Source organism: Hesperophylax consimilis, chromosome 2, assembly GCF_061612785.1.
Source record: "Hesperophylax consimilis isolate HC1 chromosome 2, BYU_Hcon_1.0, whole genome shotgun sequence".
Taxonomy (NCBI): Eukaryota; Metazoa; Arthropoda; class Insecta; order Trichoptera; family Limnephilidae; genus Hesperophylax; species Hesperophylax consimilis.
In genome coordinates, this window is record NC_142837.1 from 16,170,289 (window position 1) to 16,193,644 (window position 23,356).

The following is a 23,356-nucleotide window of genomic DNA, read 5'->3' on the forward strand; positions in this document are numbered from 1 at the left end:
TTGTATGTACCTTGCCAGATAAAATTTTATGATCAGCTGATGTTTTATGCGGCCAAAATTGAGTCATATTCTATTATCCATACCTGAAATGCGTTAATTCTAGAGTTTGATGTTGAAATTTTTGCCTTCGGCGCATAATATATCCACTTATCATGTTTGGTTATTTGACACATAATACGAATTGGATAATTTAAATTATTCTATTTGGTTTAAATCACCGGGTAACGAACTGGCCGCTGATTGGCAGCGATATGGTGCGCGCTGATTGGCAGCGATATGGTGCGCTCTGGTTGGTATGCGATGATTGGGAGGAAGGAAGCTGACAACGTTAGGCGCATCCGAGCATCAGGGAGGTTGGTACCTGATTCCGACCTTCCTTTGGCCGGTTTAAACTGAACCTTTGTTGATCACAATATTTTTTTAATGTTTTTCTAATCCATCCCATTGAGAACAAGGATATATAAATGAAAACATGGTAATTCTCTTTTCTTCTATAAATAAAACATCTGGCACAGTTTGATAGAGCCATTTTTTTGTGATATCTAGTAACAGAACGAAGTTTCGGTTTCGGCGAATAGACGAGATTCGGCCAAAGTTTCGGTTTAGGCCAAAAAATCAGCCGAAACCTGTGTGTAACCCCACCTAACCTAACCTAACCTAACCGCGTTTCCAGCGAACCAGTTTGTCGAAATAAATAATTTGCTCGGTGAAAATGTTGGAAATCTAAAAGTAGTGGAATAAACACTGCTTTATAACATAATCCGCTCAGTAAAATCTGCATCAGTTAAGTACTAGTTAATTATTAATTAATAAGTGGGATGACTAGGGCAACACTAGAGGAACGAGGCGGGCAGAGGTTCCGTTTCCGAGCAATGGCGGTTACTCTGGAATTTTCGATGGCACGTGCACATCGGAGATAGCGCGGTCTACTAGTAGCCCAGTCAATGAAGGTTTTGTGTCGGAACTAATTCCCCGGAAGCTGAATTTTTCACAGATGTTAGAAGACCTTTAGACATGTATTTTTACAAAAGTCCCCGACTTTCTCCCTTGTGCTTCCTTCCCCACCCCCCCTTGAATATGTTTTTCAAAGCCTTTCGGAATACGCTAATATCTCCTTAATGGTTTTATAAAATCAGATTATTTATTTTTTGTGTAGTTTCTTATTAGTTACTCTAAAAAATTGTATTCTTTCATTTTGCAAGAAAAGCTATACAATCTCTACAATTTATTAGTAAAGAAAAAATATCAGTTTTTAAAATAGTATTTCAGAATATATTTGCACATAACTTTTTTCTGAGCCTGTTAACGAAAAAAAAATAATCAACAAAACTTGTAGACAATATTTTTAGCTATAAAATAATGTATATAATTATGGGTTTTAATTTATAATAAGGCACGTAGGCTGTTAATAAGGAGCATGGCGCGGGGCGGCTCGAACGCGCAGCGGTTCGCGGCGCAGCGAAAAATTACAAAAACCTTAGGAAAGTAATGATTAATTCATGTGTTTGCTTTTTTATAACAAATTCATCTAACGTTGAAGAGTTTTATTGTTATTTACCAGTTTTAGTTCGGAGGGGAGGGGGGGAATATAAATATTTTCCCCTGCCCAATGAAGCGCTTTCATTATCCACCAACCGCCGTGCCCCGGTCTGGCTAAACAGTCATATTGTGTTGTATGATTGTTTGTAACTTATTATTTAAATAAAGGTATGTGGGAAATTTATGGGAATCAGTTTACGCGTCCTCAACAGTAACCCACATGCTCCAGGGACATGCATATTCTCGGGCAAACAGAGCCTACACTTTAACAGCAGCGTCTCTTGTCCACGTAATCAGAGAAGAATACCGAGAAAATGATGGGAAATTAAGACAAATAGAAAAAATCTATCAAGATTTTACGTGTTACGTGGAAAAAAGATATGGAGGAGGTTAATAATGATGACAATCTAAAAGAGACGATTCTATATACTGAAGCAAGTGAAGACAGGATTAAGGAATCATCGAGTAGGACTGCTAAGTTATGGATTTACCTTCTACATTGCATCGACCTCATGCTTAGATTTATATTTGCAGAGAAGTCCGGGAATCGGAAAATGCACCTAAATACTATTGTTGATATGCTTCCATTTTTCCATCTGGCAGGACATTTACCATACGCAAAATCAGCACATATGTACGTTCAAAGTATGTTGCAACTCGAATCAAGAATAACTAAAGAAGAATATAAACTATTCACTGAAAATGGGTACTTTACAATAAAAAGAAGCGACAGATTTTGGTCCGGTACGTGGACGGACATGATCATCGAGCAGTGTCTCATGCGACCAATGAAGTCAGTAGGAGGTTTGACACATGGGCGCGGAATCACTGACAGCGCTTTGGAAAGTGGAAACTTGGAACCACTTACTGCGTGAAAGTGCAAGAGAGCATTGAAGAATTCATCGGTATAGAATTTAATTTTACTGAACAGCATGTTGAGCTGCGCGAATCACGGAAGAAAAGGGATGAGCTAGATATAGGAAAATATACATCATGGCTAAGACAGCACAGCCCGTTCACCAAGCTCTCAGGGAGCTGGTGTCTTTATCTTCAGGGTTTATTTCGGATAATAGTATCATTTATGATAACGCTTATGAGGTGGGCCTGGCAGCTATGCAAAAAATGAAAGGATGTAATTTTGGAGATATACGACTGAAAAGGAAAGACATGGTGACTACCCAACAAGATTCAAATCCGCAACTGTTAGGACGAGACAAGCTGCAGTAAATCCCCAGCAGCTATTTAACAGAATACTGTGCATTAGTGATAGTCCTAGCAAGCTTAAGACCTACTTAGGATATGAATTGGCTTCAAGACCCCTTCTATTTTCGATGAAGTCTCCCTTCGTAAAGGAACAAAAATTAATATCATGTATGGCGAAAGTGTTTATCGAAAGTATTAATGACGAAATTGATTTGGAAAATGCTGCAATAGTCATAGATGGGGGATACCTCCTACACTCTGTTGTTTGGAAAACTCAAACTACTTACGGAGACATCATTAAATCATACTCGCGTTTCGTCCATACTAAATTTGGCAAACATTATATTGTCGTTTTCGATGGATACCCTGAAGAACCAACTGTAAAATATGAAGAACAAAGACGAAGGTCGGCTAACAACTCATCGTGCGATATTGAATTAAACTGCACTACACGTTGTTTGACTAAGAAGGAAGCTTTCTTATCTAATAAGAAAAACAACAAAAATAATGATTGAAGCACTGTGTCATGAATTTAGTGAATCTGGTTTGAAAACAGTCACGGCCGCAGGTGATGCCGATATTGACATTGTACTAACCAGCATCGAACAACTCAACATCTTCTCAAAAGTGATTGTTGTTAGCACGGATAGTGTTCTTTTGGTATTACTTGTAAGTCTTGCTCCTGAAGGAAAATCTATTTTTTCTGTAAAGATGTTGGTGGAAAGGCCCCTTCAAGAACTTTCTACATCATAGAGAAACCTATAATGTTACACAAAGATATTCGAAAACACATGCTATTTACCCATGCCATTACGGGCTATGATACGACCCCATCTTTATATGGGTTAGGAAAGATAAAAGTTGTTGAAATGATGAAAAACAATCCCGAAGCAAAACACGCAGCTGAGGTATTTTTGGAAAAAGATGCAACCGAAGAGAACTTGTTGCAAACTGGAGAAAAATTCGCTCTCCCCATGTATGGTCTTGGTAGCTACTCTAATTGAAACGAAGCTCGATACTATAAGTTTACCAGACTAACGACAAAATCAGCTTTTAAATCTAAATTTGACTTGGCAAAACTACCACCGACTTCAGAATCGTATCATCAACATTTGTTGAGAGTTTATTTGCAAGTACAGTTTTGGTTAGGAAACAAACTAAACCCTATAAACTGGGGATGGAAGTATGAAAATGTAAATGAAAATGGTGGAAAGAAGACATTTTTGAAACCATTTGCTCCTAATGACCTTCTTTCTCTGGTGTCCTGTTCCTGCAAGTCTGGATGTGGAAATTACTGTGGCTGCAGAAAATATGGATTTACCTGCTCTGCCATGTGCTACAACCGTAAAGGATTATCATGTCTGAACACACCCCAGTATGACGAATAAATGGAAGACTCTCTTGACTAGAAAATTATTTAAATATTTGCCTAATTTTGCCATAGATAATATTGATAAGTATATAGTACAATTTACAAACCGTTTTGTCGTTATAATATTTTTTGAGGAATATTTTAAGAAGCTGGTTTGAAAGTAAACCATTTTAGATCTATGCACTATTTTAAGTGATTTGTTGTTTCGGTATTTTATTGTTGATAGGTGCAAATAATATAACAAGTGAGAATTTCCACAAAAGATTTTTTAGAACTTCGCCATAACATAAGGTCTGCAATATTTTAATGTTGTGAAAGGGTAATCCTACCCTTTTGTAGGTATTTTTGGCTTATTTAAATAATAAGTTACAAACAATCATACAACACAATATGACTGTTTAGCCAGACCGGTGCACGGCGGTTGGTGGATAATGAAAGCGCTTCATTGGGCAGGGGAAAATATTTATATTCCCCCCCTCCGTTCCGAACTAAAACTGGTAAATAACAATAAAACTCTTCAACGTTAGATGAATTTGTTATAAAAAAAGCAAACACATGAATTAATCATTACTTTCCTAAGGTTTTTGTAATTTCTCGCTGCGCCGCGAACCGCTGCGCGTTCGAGCCGCCGCGCGCCGTGTTCCTTATTAACAGCCTACGTGCCTTATTATAAATTAAAACCCATAATTATATACATTATTTTATAGCTAAAAATATCGTCTACAAGTTTTGTTGATTATTTTTTTTTCATTAACGGGCTCAGAAAAAAGTTATGTGCAAATATATTCTGAAATACTATTTTAAAAACTGATATTTTTCCTTTACTAATAAATTGTAGAAATTGTATAGCTTTTCTTGCAAAAATGAAAGAATACAATTTTTTAGAGTAACTAATAAGAAACTACACAAAAAATAAATAATCAGATTTTATAAAACCATTAAGGAGATATTAGCGTATTCCGAAAGGCTTTGAAAAACATATTCAAGGGGGGGTGGGGAAGGAAGCACAAGGGGGAAAGTCGGGGACTTTTGTAAAAATACATGTCTAAAGGTCTTCTAACATCTGTGAAAAATTCAGCTTCCGGGGAATTAGTTCCGACATTGGGTTTTTTTTCCCTTCATTGACTGGGCTATAGATTGTGAATTAATTAGACGAATGTCTTGGTTCGGGCGGAAGTCGCGGTGTTAAAATTCTCTTATCTTTAATATGAGATGTGGTTATTCAATTCAGAGTAAATACTATAAACATGTCGGTAGTTGTTACATAAATGTAGAGGCGTTGTAAAGGCACAACAACCTATTGTATTATATTATCTACTGTAACTTTTCCACATTTGGTAACAAATATGATCTATCTAGATTCAATATGAATCCATTGCTTTTCTTTGCTTCCTTACGTACGAATTCGCATAACTATGCCCACGCTCTGAGAGTTCTGTTTCATGCCCTACCTTTCACGGACATAATCTGGCAAGGGATCGCAGATTTTGGCGCTCAGTGTAACACTGTAAAGTCCGTGGAAAGGCTCGATATACCTCTTTACGGTAAACACACACCCTATACCAATTTAATCTATATCTACATATTAATTTATCACCCTACATGATGATGACAATAACCCTTCATAACAATCTATTATCCACTGTACGCCTCTACATTTGCGCCAAAATATGATTCAATATGAATCACCACATATCATAACTAACCCTACACCTACCTGTTTAGCGTATAAAAAGTAGATTTGAAAGAGTGGAAATCAAAATAAAATTAAATTTATGTTAGGGTACATAGCAGAACGGAATTATTAATTTTTGCGATTTACAGTGTAAATCTTAGAATTTTATGCTACGAATAGACACGAGAAAAACGCGTGACACGAGACACGAATTATGGGAAACGAACGAAACAACCGCAAGCGGCGCAAACGCCAGTTTCTCGGCAGTTCGGCTGGCGTGCTTATACGCACCCTAATGCTACGTGTACATACACGAGCCGAATTGCCGAGCTGAACCTCAACTTATGGGAAAGGAACGAAGCAACCGCAAAAGCCGCGAAACTCCGTTTTCATTTGCTTCGTTCTTTTCGCGTTTGGGTTCACAAATTTATATGTGGGTCATTCCGCCGTTTCGTTCAAATTTGCCTGTTTCCGCGGATTTTTTTTTTTTTGCCTTTTTACTATATATTTTTATAGAAATGGGTTCCCGTACCTATCAGATGTATAAAAGTGAAAAGGGCACCTTTGTGCGACACTTGGATTCGAAGAAAATTGATGGAAGGTAATGAAGGTGTGGATGGTAATGAAAAACTGTTGGATGGTAATTTAAAAATTTGGATGGTAATGAAGTTTGGTAATGAAATATTAATAGATGGTAGTGAACATGTTTAAGGTTCTTAAAATGTCTGTGAATAATGAAATTTGAATAGAAATTGAATAATAAAATAGATTTCAAATCATGCTAAGTATCATTTGACGTGGTGAGCGGATTAGGAAAAAGAAGAAAAACCTATTATAGTGAAAAACTAAATGCTTTATTCAGACTTTTGAACATTGGAGACAAGAAATACATTTTTTCATACGTAATCAGTTCTGCTTACTTATGCTTTTGCAATATCTGTATGAATTGTTAAAAAATAATGGAAAAAAATATCAAAATACAAATTAAGAAAAGGCAGCTGGAACATCAAACCCAACACAACTAAAATTTTCCTATTATACTACTTACCCAGAAATTATAAGGAATAGTCAAATTCTTTATAATTACGTTTTATAAGTAGGTTTGTACACAAGAAATACAAAATTTTCACACCTAAGCAAACATTGTAATATTTGAAAAATAGAAATAATAAAAATAATAATTAAAAATAAGAAAAAATCAGAAGTCAATTGAAATGCAGTTTAAAATAAAATCAGAGATACTTAAAACAAACACAACATATGTAACTAATAAGTACAAGATAAAGGTCTTACATCTAAATAGGAACATAATATTTAAGGAACTTGAGATCATTCTTGTGAAAGTTTTTGCTGGAAAACTATTTCAAATCAAAGTTCGGCAAATTTTTGAAAGTGAATTGTCCTCTTTCATTCTCATCTGGATCTTGCAAGCGCTGAAGAATTTGTGATTCCAAAATGAAATCGTCGTCACTAATTGTTAGCCAGACAAATTTTTTTGGAATTCCCTTGAGCTTTTTTCAAAAAAATTACTTTGTACTCTAGTGTGTACTCATGTTTTCCAATAATTTTCCCAATGAAATGATGTGTCGTGTTAGTTATTTTATATTGAACCATTATCCAGTCATCTAAGTAGTATTTGAATGGCGCCTCCTTATCCTCTTTGTTGGTTTCCTCGTCAATGTCCATGTGTGGGAGTTCCACAGTTTTGGGGGACTGCTGTTTTGATTCATCGAAATCAGGATATTCTACTCTTAGGGATCGGATGAACTTCTCGAACTCACATTGATCGAAAGGATTGAATTCTTGCGTACTATTTTTATAAAGGGAATAATGCTGATAGTCGAACGGGACGTTTGAGAGTATTTTCACTTTACATTTCTTTTCTATAGTTTTAGCAGGCTCTGGCGTTGAAGCAATAGTATCGTCCAAAAACATGGAGCCGTCGAATTCGCTCAATAGCATATTGTCATCAATATTATTGAAAATAGTAGGCGAGTCAATTTGTAGGCTTAAGTTTTCAATATTCATGTCAACTGTGACATCTATACAGGCTTCGTCATTTTCTACATTCAGTACTCCCAGATGTTTGCTGTGCTTACATAACAGATTGCTGTGTTGGCAACTGAAACAGCTGAGGCTTCTCAAAAAAACACTGTATGGCAACGACGAAGACCAAATCACCTGATGTACTTTGATTGTTCCTTTAAATCCGGGAAGTTTTTCTGAAAATTTATTCCGATATATTTCGTCTTCTGCAATGACAGTCAATTCGACGTTTTGAACATTTTGACGGACAAGAGGACAAGTCGACTGCGAGAGGGTCAGGATCTAGAGTATTTTGCACATTATTGGGTACTTCCTTGACATTTTCATGAATTGGAGGCATATTTTCTACTGTAATCGTTTCTATTTTACGCTGCTCCTCTTTTTTCTTCCAATAATTTACAGAGTTCTTTCGCCATCTTCGTCTTTGCTCTCTCTGGGCTCTTTCACTCATATCTTCAATGCTGCAAATCTTTTTTTGCGCTTTTCGCATTAAGTATCTTTTTTTTTCTTTCGCTTTCTGAAGACTGTACAGTTCCGGATTGTTTTTAATCTCAGCATATTTTTGTTGCTTACGCAGCCTGTCCTTGGATAACTTTTCTTCTTTTTTCAGTTTTTTATTTAACTTTGCCATTGTGGATTATGGTGTTTAGCCTGTAACAAATAATAAAGAAAAATTATCATAAGTATCGGATCAAGTGAGAAGTTGAATAACAAATATGGATAATTTCAATTTCGTTACTTTTACAGGAGAGCCCAAAAATTGTTACACTACTTTTATATCTTTGTTTAATATTTTTTTCCCTAAATGATTTAAAATCTAACAGTAATGATATGGTTTTTTAATCAAGAAATTTGCGTTGGACTCTTAATAATGCCCTTTATATAGATTTTTGTTCAAATCTAGATTTGTTTAGAAACTTGAAATTTTGTAAAAATTCATCTGTTTTAATAGACAACTGAAGTAATGAAGATAAGTAATGAAAATAATTGTGACTGTAGGGGAATAGTTAAACCATTTGTTTAATATATTATTCGTTTACATTTGAATAATTATAATTATATCATTGAATAAAAAAATCGATTTTCAAATAAAAATTCGCAGGGTAAATTTTAACAGATTGTTTTTCCATATCAGTAAATAGATAAAACGAAAATATGTATTTCACCAAAACTGAAATTGTCCGACGCTAGAACGCAAGAAACTGCTTTTATTGATAATATTAACTTTTCTGAACCCCCAAACATGGTCCCAGATGCACGTAAAAATAACCCTTACAAATTTATCATTACCCTCCACACCTCTAAATTACCATCCGGCAAAAAATTTTACGATACGGAAGGTAATGAGACGGAGGGTAATGAGGTTTTGACAATCTTTCCTTAATAACTCGCTTAATAATGACATTACAAATCTTTATGTTTCAATAAAAAATAGTCCGACTAATTATAGTTTATAGGTTCATGATTCGAATTTTTAAAACATGTACTTACTTTAAAAAATGCTGGAAGGTAATGATGCCTGGTCGGTGACAAAGTCGTTTTCGAGCACGGAGATCGCAGATATTTCTTTATTCAGCGACGCACGTCCTCCCCCGTCCAGATATAGCGGTACACTGATTAGTAACGGAGGCGCGGGGTGGGGTACAGCTGACGAACAGTGACAAACACGGTCACAATTTTAATTACCGCTTTGGCGGAAGACGACAGCGATTTTTTCTGGACAAAAACAAAATCTCAATTCTTTCTATGATACAGTAACTTTAAAAATAAATTAAACACCAATAAATATGCAAAATTAGTTGTACATTCAGGTCGATTAATGAATGTAGTGATTTTACTAGTGTAAAATGTTCTTATTTATTGATCAATTTACCGGTCCCTCATTTACACGGGGAAGGTAATGAGATTTTAGCATGTTTTTTGTATACCATAAAGTTATTAAGTAACAAATGCCTAATCCGGTAAATACTACTTTTTCCTTTTTTAAATAACTACATTTTCCAATAAAACTTTCTTGAAAAACATTATTTTTCATATGACTTTTTTGCAAGAACATGCGATTTGAACGAAACGGCGGAATGACCCATGTACGCATTTAGATTTCGCAATTAGTTTACAATAATACGACCACATTGTGGAGTCATTTTTAGTTGCTTTAGCTATAGGTATCACATGCTCCGTCTTTATTTCCAAGAACAACCTGCCATAATCAGATTGTACAAGGAAAAATGTCTAAATGTATAATTAAGATTAATTGCGTGTTGTTACTATCTATGTCGATGGAACACGCTTTAAATACACACAAGCGTTTTTATTTAATTTGCAAGTAAGTCTGATTAATTAAGAAATGTCCATCGATCTAGCCAATGGCGTAGCGAATAATAATAAATGGACAGTGTGAGAACAAAATAGGTTGGATTGGATTCTAGGTAACGTAATTTCAAATGTCAATTTATGTGTAAAACAATAAACGATAATACGCCATATTGTATTTTCCAAATGGTAGAGCAGTACTGAATAGATAATACCTACACACTGTAAATGCTTTCTGTGTACATTTGATTGGAAACCAATGTCGTCACTGACTTAGTACCTTTCGTTTTAGGTACTAAGTCAGTGGCGACAATGGTTTCCAATCAAATGGTAGAGCAGTACTGAATAGATAATACCTACACACTGTAAACGTTTTCCGTGTACATTGGTTTCCAATCAAATCGTAGAGCAGTACTGAATAGATAATACATACATACTGTAAATGCTTTCCGTGTACATTGGTTTCCAATCAAATGGTAGAGCAGTACTGAATAGATAATACCTACACACTGTAAACGTTTTCCGTGTACATTGGTTTCCAATCAAATCGTAGAGCAGTACTGAATAGATAATACATACATACTGTAAATGCTTTCCGTGTACATTGGTTTCCAATCAAATGGTAGAGCAGTACTGAATAGATAATACCTACACACTGTAAACGTTTTCCGTGTACATTGGTTTCCAATCAAATCGTAGAGCAGTACTGAATAGATAATACATACATACTGTAAATGCTTTCCGTGTACATTGGTTTCCAATCAAATGGTAGAGCAGTACTGAATAGATAATACCTACACACTGTAAACGTTTTCCGTGTACATTGGTTTCCAATCAAATCGTAGAGCAGTACTGAATAGATAATACATACATACTGTAAATGCTTTCCGTGTACATTGGTTTCCAATCAAATGGTAGAGCAGTACTGAATAGATAATACCTACACACTGTAAACGCTTTCGGTGTACATTTGATCGGAAACCAATGTCGCCACTGACTTAGTACCTTTCGTTTTAGCCCATTTAGCACGCGCTGTCTTTTTTACACTCGCTTCACACCGTATATTGCCATTCAGTTTGATAGAAATTAAATTTTCATCACGATAATGAAATACAATTCTCTTTTTGAAATTTAAGCGAAGAATGATCAGACTCTTGCATGAAAAAACACGCACACATCGCATTTCTTTTGTTCTTCATTCTAGCATTCCTAGGTTTTTTTATTTGGGTTTAATTTAATGATTTTATAATTGTGTTTCCACGACACTGAACCAAAACCAACAAGGAATGAATATGGTGAGTAAAGATTATTATAATAAATCAAACCCAATATCCGTTTATTTGAATAGCTTCGTATTATTCCATTTATCAGTCCTCACGATCTCCGTGCTGTAAATGAATTAATCGACAAGCCACGATGATATTATTCAAAGCCTTTTATAAATAATAATGTCGACATAGAAACGTTGCTTTATAATACACAGTTCCGCCTTGGGGAAGATTTTTTACAAAACATCTAATGAGACCGACATGATATCAAACAAACGTCAAACAACTTGCCTACAGCTGAAAATATTAAGTACATACCTATGGTAGTAAAAACTACTCACATCATTCTGGATCGTTGTTCCCAATATATCAATAACCGACAAGTGTCCGCTCGACCCTAGTATCCGCATTCTGAATTTCTACCCACATACAACATAATTCCCTTGAACACTTTCAGCCTTACTAATAAAAAATCACCCCACAACCGTTAAACGGTGTTATTACACACTGTACAAGTTTTAAAACACAAAACACAATTATTACTAATAAAAAATGTCTCGCAACATTGCATTTTGGCAGACTTGGGCAGGCGCCGACTGCGTATAATATGACAGTTTTGATTTATGGTTTGAGATGTGATATTCGTGGTATGTTTTTTGTTCATAATTTTGATTCCCTGTTTTATTAGTATAGTTCAAGATTGTACCGGACGTACCTCCACCGACTTAAATTAATTTGCATAAATCTGAATTTACGCAGAGGCAGTTCCTTTACAAACTCACCTCTGCGCATATTCGAATTTATGCAACAAAACTCTCTCTAAAAACTTGTATAAAATCTGTAATCTTATCTGCACCTGTGTAAAAAAACTGTAATCTTATCTACAAAATTGACTAATAAATAAAATCACGGGGTCAAGCAGTCATCATTATAGACAAAAAACAAAGGCTTGACCCCCCAACACCCTCTTATAAATTAAAATACCTATCATAATAAATTTGTACAAAACATGGAAGATTTGCATGAAATTTGAAATTGTGCAGACGCAGTTTCCTTTACAAAACTTGCCGTTTGCACAAAATTGAATATTGTGCAAATCTTCCCTTTTAAATACCAACTCCCTTTAATATGTAAATTTGCACAAAATTGAATATTGTGCAAAGCTGCCTTTTTAATATGTAAATTTGTGCACACTCACAAAATGTCTGAAAATAAAAATGTCCCGGGCAAGTGGTTTGAAGAACAGTCAGGGACCTAGTCAAATTCGTCCCCAACCGAGTTGCGTAACAGCGGCGCTCTTCCCTGTGAAAATTCCGGGAACCCAAAATAAATTCTCGGAATTTATCGCTAACAAAGGGAGAGCTAAGCCCGTTGGTCCTTTAAAAGGCAGAAAACTTGCGCAATTCGGCAGAGATCCAGCATCCGTCGAACCATCAACATCTCTCCTGGACTGCCCTGACTGCCTTCTTCAAGCCTCTTCTGCCTTGGGATCTTCACTTCAACCTGGCCTTCTTATTTCTCCCGGATCCCTGGTGCTCATCAAGAAGAAACATTGGCAATAGTCGAAACGTCCTTGTCAGGGCGCAGGTTCCCCCCTACCTTCCTCCCCCCTGCCTTATACCTTTCTCCCATAATCTCCCACATTTTCCCTATTTCTCCCTTTCCCTATTTTTCCCTCATTTTCCCTTTCCCCATTTTTTCCTTTTCCCTATATTTTTCCCCATTTTTCCATTTTTTCAACATTCTCCCTACTTTTTCCCGACCTTCTCTTCCAAGGCGTCGAAGCGGCCAGCCGGCCACTCCCGCTATATCGTCTGTGCGGCCGGCGACTACAGTGCCGTCCCGTACAAATACATTTACTATTATTTGTGTTATTTTTAGTCACTTTTAATCCATTAATATTGTCATTTTGTGAATTTAGTTTCACGTTATCTGAAAAGGCTAGGTTATTTCAGTTTATTATATTAGATTGTAATTGACTGTTACCGCGTGAGTTTCATAAGAATTTCATAAAAGTGATGTTTTTTAATAACATAAATGCCGTATGCATTGTGGGGTAATACAATTCCAAGAAATCAACGTCAAATGTCAGATTTTTTTCGTTATCCTTTATATTTTTATTTTTAATTGTATGAACGAGATAAAACGTGAAGTCACAATTTTCTTGCAAATTCTTTAAATATGAGGAGTGTGTTTATTTGATTTTTTATTTCTGTGAAATTTTGCGACTTTTTGATCAAAAATGTTTGTGGAAAGACTTTTTATATTTGAAATTAAAATACTTTTAAAAAATTAAAGTATATTTGAAATACAATAATCTGAAAGGCAATTTTATCTTCTTTCTAAAATGGTATTTGTTTTTACGGCATTTTAAAAAGAAGAAATATATAGAACAACATTTAAAACACCTTGGAAAAAAAGAATCCAATGAGAAATAATTATTATTTCAAGTTTATACGATAAATAAATAACCCTCTTTGACTAGATAAGCAATGTACGTATATTCTTATGGTTCCATGCTAACTCAATACAGTTGACTATTCAACAAAGTGATATAAAGTCATTAAAAAAGATGAAAAATTTTTTTTTTTAACCTAATCCCACCTACTTAACCCATTTAATAAAGTTTGTTTGTTTCATCACTTTCCATTACTTTATATAACTTTTTAGATGTGATGAATTATTATTTTGATGACTACCACGTATACGTGGTAATTTATTTGGTTGGGTTACATCTTATATGCTCAACAGATCACAGGCAGTAGCAGTAAAAGGCTTCAAATCAGATTTCAATGAAATTCAATCTAATTTACAGAGTTCTCATCTCGGAACATTGTTTTTCATTTTATATATTAATGATTTGATCAATGTTGTAAAATACTCTGAAATAGAATTATTTGCTGATGATGCTAAGCTATACCTACAAGCCGATAAAAAGTCTAAACGATTGGGTCAATTTACAACATGATTAACAATATATCCAACTATTGCCAACAAAATCAACTACATCTTAATGTTTCAAAATGTCATCACATTGTCTTTTCGAGAAATAAAAATAAAATATTATTTAATTATTCTTTAAACAACACCAACATTGCAACAGTCTCAGATATTCGTGATCTTGGAATAACCCTTGGTAGTAAATTACAATATAACCTTCATATACATAAAATTACAAATAAAGCTGCTAAAATGTCAGGCTTCATCATAAGAAACACAAAACTTTTTAATAGCATCGATAGCATTAAGCAACTTTACTTTGCCTACGTACGAAGACATCTGGAGTTAGCATCAGTTTTTTGGTCTCCATTTTACAAAATCCACATAAAAACAAAGTCGAAGCAATTCAAAACAAATTCCTAAAATATCTTTACCACAAATCATTTGTAAGATTTAATAATTATGCAGAGGCAGCTTCATATTTTAAAATTGATTCACTGAGTGTACGGAGGCATCATAAGGATGCACTGTTCATGCATAAAGTAGTTAACAATAATATTCAATGCCCAGAGTTGCTAAATAAGATTCAATTCAATGTACCGGTGCGTTCAACACGCTCTTCTATCCTGTTCAGGGTGGATCAATGCAAAACGAACTCTAAGCAGAATTCTTGCCTGAACAGACTATGCAATAATTAGAATAGTGTATTATCCAAGGTTAATATTTTCAATCGCGAACTTACCAAATACCAGAGGTCCATAAAATAATATTTTTCTGATGGTTTGCGAATAATTTTATGTGTCTATTGTTTATATTTCTATTATGGTTTGATTTATATCTTCAACCTCTCTCCATGGCTATAAATGTATTGATAAATGTTTTATTTTGTAATTTTTCGTTTTATATAATATTTTGTTTTGTATAAATTTTTGAATTCATGTTCCTTTCTTACAAATTTGAATTACTTATTCCTTACTATGCCGTCTCAGTAGAGGTAAAGTCACAAGGAGGAAATCCATAATTAGTTATATTTTGGCTGTATAGTAAAATGAATATAAATAAATTTGCCTATTCCCAATTTTTACTTAGCTAAGGTGAGCACTTATATCCTTATAAATTTGTTAGGGAACAACGGCTACCAAAGTACCAAAGTCTTCGGAAAATCCATAAAATACATTTATGTTATAACGCTTTTACACAGAGCTAATCTATAGGTCCTAAATAATAAATTTATGATTTATTCTTGTTTAATTTATTTTGTATCTTGGTGAAAAGTTAAGTATATAATATAAAGGTAATTATTATAACAGTTATTTACAAGTAAATACTACTCCCACCGGAATAGATGTCCACAAGGAACTAATTAAATAAAATAGCTAACATGAATGAGTTATACTAAATAAAAAGATGTATAACTAATATTTAATACCAGGAGTAAATGTGATAACAAGGGTGAGTTAATAATTAGTTGACATGCATGACTAGGGTAACTAGTTACTACCAATATAATTGTACTACTGTTACTAACACAACAAGTAGTCGGCACTTACCATAACATAGTGCCTCTGCATCTCAGTCTTTTCCTGTGCCAGTTTCTCACATTCCAACTTGAGACTGTACACAGAAACGTAAAGCGGATGCGATTACAATGTGACACGACACATGACAACGTGCAGACACATAGCAATGGTGACAGACAACAGGCAGGTTGTGAGAACATCCATACAGATGTTCGTTTTTTTTATTTGTGGGTTTGTTTTTGATGAGGTGCACCGGCGTCGCGTGATGGGTATAAAACAAAAAGAGAAAAAATGAATTAATTAATAGGGTATGTTAGTCACGCAATGAACAGAGTAGGAAGAGAGCATTCACAAATTCCAGAGAGACCAAAAGACACGGGAGATAAAATAAATTAATTTAACAGTCGACTAAAGTCGGCACTCGCTTCTGGGCCCTCCGGGACAGGAATTTAAATTGAAAATGATAGGAATGAAACAGTCGATCGAAATGGAGGGAATATGTAATGCCATGCGGGCGCAGAGCGGCAACTGCAAAATACATTGTTAGAAACGTTTGCATAAAGAACAGGACCGATAGAGAGCTCACACAAATCCACATTAACTGTCAAACCAGTGATGACACAAATCTGTACATTCAAAGCAAATAACGGAAGTTAAATTAGTCTAGTAGTCTTAAATCATCAATAAGTTTTATAATATAAGTACACAGGGTAAAAGCAATGATAAATTTGTGAAAGTCTCTTTTGGTCAGCATTATTAGGTGAACACGTAAAGCGGTTGAAACGAGGGTGCTCATGCTTCGTCACCAGTCCACCGAGGCCAGTGGTAGGCAGTATGGATGTATTACAGGTCGAACAAGCGGCTGTACCCCAAGCAATCCAACATCTGCAGAACTTACCATGACGTAGTGCCTTTGTATTTCGATCTTTTCGCTAGCCAGCTTCTCGCATTCCAATTTGAGGCTGAAAATTGGAAAACCACATTAAAATGCAAATGACTCTCCGCGACTCGAACGCCCGGACCACGGCGGATCTGAAATGTGTCGAGAGCCAAGAACGAATACTCGGAAAGGCCTATTGCAGAAAGCAGAATACTGAACGCAGAACGCTTGTTTTGCATAAATAACATATTTGTGTCATCCGAATGCTGAGACACGCCACGGATAATGAATATACTCTGAATTATTCATACACATTATGTTTGCAACGGTCTCTAGGCTGTACATATTTACTCATCGAACAAACCTATGCTAAATGAACATAATAATAATAAGAATTGAACGAAATAAGATATTGGGGGCAAATCCATTCTTCATCACAATAATATTATAATGATTTTAAAAATTGTGACAGGACGGTCTGTGGTTGTGCAAAGCATGGTGAAACCGGTCCAGTCAAAAATAAATCAGAAGAACAAAACTAAATTCTAATTCAGAAATAATTCTAAGCAGCTCGACACGAGACGCCAAAGATAAACAACCAAGAAGTTCAGTCAAATCCTAAATTTCTGTCGAACATCAATCAAGAATTACTGCCCTTGAAGCGTTTCAAAGCTATTCGCTCTATGTCGTATGAGTGTTCGAATGTTCGAATGAGCATAAAACCATTGAGCCTGTGACAGACCACGCTATAGTTTCATGGCTTGGCGTATTTCAGCGAATCGCACGCCATACATTCCCATTGATAGTGTATGGCGAGCGTGAACTTGCGTAGGGACCTAGTAGAAGACACAAGAAACGAGAAATTTTAGACTTCCGAACTCACGCTAGAAAAAGCATTCAAAAGCTCTAGACTTAAAACATAATAACCGAGTAGTATGTTCATGAATTGCTTACAGAAGGCTTCAAGGGCATTAGAACTCAAAAAATTATCAAATAAATAACAAATGATCTGTTATAATTAAGAAATAACAGCAAAGATTAAGAAGGATACTGACTTGTGGTATTGTGCTTGTAGGAAGTTGAATTCTTCTTTAATCCTGTCACAGGATTCTCCAACTGTAAATTTGAATGGTTGCCCAGGCTGTGGTGGACCCTGAAACAAAGGGAACAAAAACATGTTGAGAACCTTAAAAAACAATACATCCTACATACATTTTTTTAAAAGAAGAAACACACCAAAAGCCATAGTGCGTTCAAAAAGAAGATGGTTTGAAAGAGATATATGTAAATACGAATATTAGAGGGATCGCGCTAAAATTAAAAATATACTATAATTAATAGGCGTAAATATTTAATAAAGCGTGACTTATAATAGAGCTAAAATCTCTCGACAAAAATCTTACGTAGCATTTAAAGAAACATTGTGATGTTTAATAATTTTCGGAGCATACTTTCCGTTTTTTTATCGAGGGAATTTCATATAATTACTGGTTCGGCTCGGCAAATATGTATACAGAGATTATCTTCAAAAATAACATATGAAAACTTGGGAAATGTGTTAATTTGAAATGTGTTCCAAAATGAAAGTCATAAACACTTTGGTCCGTTACTCCCAATTCACCTGTAAGTGAACTAGATGGTGGGGACTAGGGAGGTCCGCATTAAAATCTCTACATCTGCCCTCTCCTTTACGTGAATGGTCCGGAGCAGTGGTTTAAAAAGCAATAAAAGCTTCACTCGTAAATAAAATACCCAAGGGTTCTGGGCGCCAACACTACTGGGGAATCGGGAGATATCACAAAAAAGACCTGGGCGCCAATACGAAAATAAGAAATTTCGGTAAACAGGTAACAAGGCATTTATAAAAATAATAAGTACTACAATACCACTCTCAAGGCTGTAAAAGAACGAGGGAGATACAGAAATAAAATAAACGAGACATTATGATGACGAATGTGGAAACGACGCAACTATAGAAATTTAAAATTCTGGTATTGTATGAAATACTATTTATCAGAAATTTGTGAATTAGATTCGCTGTTTTTGATTGTATACTAAAATGAATTACTTGTTTTGAAAGCAGATGAAATACAATATAAGATTTTAATATTACAAACGGCCATATGTAATTTAAAATATAAAAATTATGATCTGAAATATAGAATAACTTTTTAACGATTTTTTTGTCGCTGACCGATTGTTTTTTCTTGTGAACTGTATAAATACCACTTAAAAACTTATTTAATTACACAGATGTCTTATAAAGGTCATTATTATTTTGCTTTTTTCGTTTCATTTAAAAATATTAAAATTACCACCGTAATACATCACCTGTAGGCTGATGGAACCTAAGCGCAAGCCACAACAGAATTGAGGTCTAAACTAAAAACTTACCTTTTTAAGCTGTCATACCCTTAAATTAAATATACCATTCCTGAGGGAAAGTCTAATTATATCCAATTTTCCAATCATGTCCTAAATCCTGTATCTAAATTTCGCTAATAAACAATTGGTTAATAATAATAATATTTGGCTAATTTATATAGCGCCGTTTTCGTGAGAAATCACCTCAAGGGCGCTGATGTTAATGGTGTTAATCTCAAGTGACCTAGCAGATAAGTATGGTACTATATATTATCTCCATATATAGTTAGTAATAACATAGATCATTGTAGAAATGTATTATATATTTGTGCAGCGTCCTTGGTGTGATTTTGCACAATTCCGTCTCGGTTTAGTACTAAGTGACCCTGCTGATAAAAAGAGTAAATTTCTTGTGTCGTCGCAAGGCTCCTTGTAAGGTCACGGGCGTTTTAGTGGATATTAAAAAATTAAAACGTTGAAAATTATTTAACTATTTAAACTTATTATGAAAACAAAAAAAGTATGCTGGTTTTCAAGTTAGAAAGTCATTATTTTTTTTAATGTTCCTTATTGGGCAAAAGCCATGATGCGTATAGCGTTATGTGGGGTGTCCGCTTTATCTAAAGCCTCTAGTACACGTTGGCCCAACGTGTATTGAACCCTTGGCGCATATCGTTGCACGCGTTGGCCGGCCAACCAGATTATTGGCGGTTTTCGTGCACACATCAAAGGATCTTGGCGCCAACAGATTTCTGGTGCCAACGAGAACTAGCGGCTAATGATTATGACTTTGTGCGTTGATTAATTGTGAACTTAGTAGAAGTCGTTTTATTCGCTTAATTAGTGTGGAATTTTATTGTATTCCAAAAACACGATCTCCCAAGTTCGGAGCCCGAACTCATGTAGAGCGTTTTGGTTCTTTTAACTTTTCTATAATGCTTAAATAATCATTTTCAAGAAATGAAAACTTTTTAACCCAAATAATGCTATTTGTCAATATGTAATGTAAATTTTATAGAGGATACCCGAAGGATTAAACTACAACTTCAAAGTCAAAAAAAAAGAAAAAAAAACAAATAAACCCTAAACTAAATATTCAAAAATTGAATAGTCCAAGTCATATGGCGTGGCGCACAGTTCCGTGTGCAGTGTGATTCAGAGTTGTGAGTCGAGTGTCATTGAAATGGACCGAAGTGCTCTCCACCGCTACCGGATTCAAATCCTTGACGAGGGCCGCCGCTGGGTGCTAGCTAGCTAGGTAGGCAGGTAGGAAGCGAGGCGAGTGGGAGTCAATTGACCTGGGCCGGTCCGATACCCACCTCCCAAACTTCTTTACTCTCGGTCAATTGGAGGCTCGAGAAGTTTCTTTAGGAGATTAGAGATGATTGAATTGACAAAAACATCTCTGATTATGAGTAAACGTATTGATGAATATAAAGTTAGATCACATCATTGTATGCTCTGAACGTTATTATTTCGTGTTTGTAACCTCTTCGTTTAGCAGCACACGTAAATATTTCTCAATATTTGTGTACCAAATTGATTTAATATTTTTTTACTGGAGAAAACACAGATATATACAGAATTAACAAGACAATATAAAACAATAACTGAAGAATACGTCTGCATCCTAACCAGTTCTCACATATTACATTCAATGTAGCGGATCTATTTAACTGCACAGCAAGTAGATACAAGCATCCAAGATATCATTTATTTTCAATCAATGTTAATTTTAATTATGTCTGACTCACATGTTTTGCATGTACTTGTATCTTACATTTCGTGTGTTTCATGGCAAATTTTGTACATGATGTATAAAGCGTAATATAAGTATAAATTCAAAGTTTTCACAATCCTCCACTCCAAGGAGGACTGTTCTGAAGCGGCTAGTAGTTTAAAAAAATATATTTTGTATTTAGTTTCCAGTTGTCTTCATATTGTTTCCAGAATACAGGGTGTCCGGAGATAAAGTTTCGAGATTCTACGTGATGGTAGAAGTAAAAAAGGTAATAACTTTTTTGGAAATTCCAACTTTTTTTCCCATACTAAAATATTTTTCCATAGAAGAATATTTATGTTATCTGGATATATGATGTTTTTATAAATCCGTTTTGGATTTCGTAGATTAACAGGATTCCAATTATATTATATCCTTTTTATTATATCTTATTATATGTGATTTCGTTAAGATAATAAATTTGAAGTTTGTAATGCATAAGAAATTAACTAAAAATATTGTTTTTTAAATTATATTTTACACAATTTCCATGAGTCAAATTGATTACTTCAATTAAAATACAAAGCTAAGCAAAATTGATGATTTGATCAGCTAAATATTCACGGTGGATCTCTGCTTGAAATCACAGACAGCAAACGATGCAAGAGATCTCTAAACGGTTCTACAAAACAAGTAATATTAAATAGGCCACCTAATATAACGCGATAATATTTTTAATTTAATTTCAGTTTTAGTCATAAATCGAAACGGTTCCCAAAGCGGTTACAGTTCCAGAAGTTCCGTTCCGACACAAATCATAATAGAATGCACATTAGCGTGTGTCGCTCTCCATAGAGAGAAAAAAAAAATGGGTGTGTCAAGCCTACGCAAGACAGAAGTGAAACTTCTAGTATTCTTCTCTCTCTCTCTTTTCATTTCATTCTCTCTTTTTTTCTGTCTATTGACATATTTATAAGTAGCATGTGATAAAAAAAATTAAAAGTTATAAAAAAAGAAAAAAAAAATTAGTTAAAGCGGGGATCGAACCTCGGTTCTTCACGACCACAGTCGTGCGCTCTGCCTGTAGACAGCGAAGATGAGTTAGGAGAGTGAGTTAAACTAGGTATATAATATTTACACCTTGCTAATGTTTTCAGTATTATTAGGGCTTTTTTATACTAATTTTCATATATTTATTGGCAGGTAGAGTAGAAATTAATATTGTTTAGCGTTTGCCAACGACCATACCATGTTGAACACACCGGTTCTCGTCCGATCACCGAAGTTAAGCAACATTGGGCGCGGTCAGTACTTGGATGGGTGACCGCTTGGGAACACCGCGTGCCGTTGGCCTATTTTTTATTTTAATTTCATGTTTTTTTTATTTTTTTATCATTACTATAATTAATAATATCATAAAATTCTTTAACTTTTCAAGTATGCTACAGGCCTAAAATATTACTTAGTGGATTGATATTATGGTCAACCATTGAAAAAAAAAATTCCTACAAACTTATTAATGTAATTACGATCTTTTTCAAGCGCGTATGTAATGATTATTTTTATCAACCTCGCACACACCTTGCTAATTTTTTCAATATTATTAGGGCTTTTTTATACTAATTTTCATATATTTATTGGCAGGTAGAATAGAAATTAATATTGTTTAACTTTTGCCAACGACCATACCATTTTGAACACACCGGTTCTCGTCCGATCACCGAAGTTAAGCAACATTGGGCGCGGTCAGTACTTGGATGGGTGACCGCTTGGGAACACCGCGTGCCGTTGGCCCATTTTTTATTTTAATTTTATGTTTTTTTTCATTTTTTTATCGTTAACATCATAAAAAATTTTATATCATTCTTTAACTTTTCAATTATGCTACAGGCCTAAAATATTACTTAGTGGATTGATATTATGGTCAACCATTAAAAAAAAAAAATTCCTTAAAAACAAAAAAATAATATTCCATGGCCGAGAATCGAACTCGGATCAACTGCTTCGAAAGCAACTATGCTGACCATTACACCACCAACGCCAGTTGTCGAGATGAGCTAAGAAGCATTTATATTTTACTTCAAAACTTTTACTACATCAAATGAACTTTAATCGGTCCCGCATTTTCGTTTCGGTCATGAGTTGGTTTTACTCCTCGAAATTGCATGACGCGCGTAAAGAAGTTTCACTTCAAAAAATTGTCTTATTTTTAAACGCCTGGGGTCTCAAAAGTTGCGTATGCTCTGTAGCTATTCGAAAACGTAAAAATAAATGAAATTGGTGTTCACTATTAGCTCGCTAAAATGGCCCGAAGTTTTGAATAAAATTTGATTTCGTGATTTGGGAAAAAAATAAAAAAATGGGTCCATATTGTATATTTTGTAGCACACTAAATTTTATTTCCATAACTGCAGTACAAAGAAAGAAAAAAAAATATTTTTTCATGCATATGTGATGTGTTTGTTAAAAATATAAAAGGGGAAAATAACACTTTTTATGGTTAAATTCAAGATACT

At 34.7% G+C, this 23,356-nt stretch overlaps 1 protein-coding gene and 2 non-coding genes across 7 annotated transcripts in view; 2 read left to right on the plus strand and 1 right to left on the minus strand.

Moving 5' to 3' along the window:
• LOC149425730 (protein groucho-like) overlaps window positions 1–23,356 on the minus strand; it is a 358,855-nt gene that overhangs the window by 231,588 nt on the left and 103,911 nt on the right. For 2 of the 5 annotated variants that reach the window (XM_089641407.1, XM_089641392.1), the window contains exons 3-4: window positions 17,812–17,909; window positions 16,775–16,838 (exon numbers count right to left, since the gene is read on the minus strand). In XM_089641407.1, coding sequence (XP_089497533.1) covers window positions 16,775–16,838; window positions 17,812–17,909 — 162 coding nt within the window. Of the gene's footprint in view, window positions 1–15,906; window positions 15,971–16,774; window positions 16,839–17,811; window positions 17,910–23,356 lie in introns of all 5 variants that reach the window. The other 3 variants (XM_089641419.1, XM_089641413.1, XM_089641399.1) reach the window with 3 other exon arrangements.
• LOC149425731 (5S ribosomal RNA) lies at window positions 22,075–22,193 on the plus strand. The gene has a single exon (XR_016304653.1). It is a non-coding gene; the product is annotated as a 5S ribosomal RNA (ribosomal RNA).
• On the plus strand, window positions 22,516–22,634 carry LOC149425732 (5S ribosomal RNA). The gene has a single exon (XR_016304682.1). It is a non-coding gene; the product is annotated as a 5S ribosomal RNA (ribosomal RNA).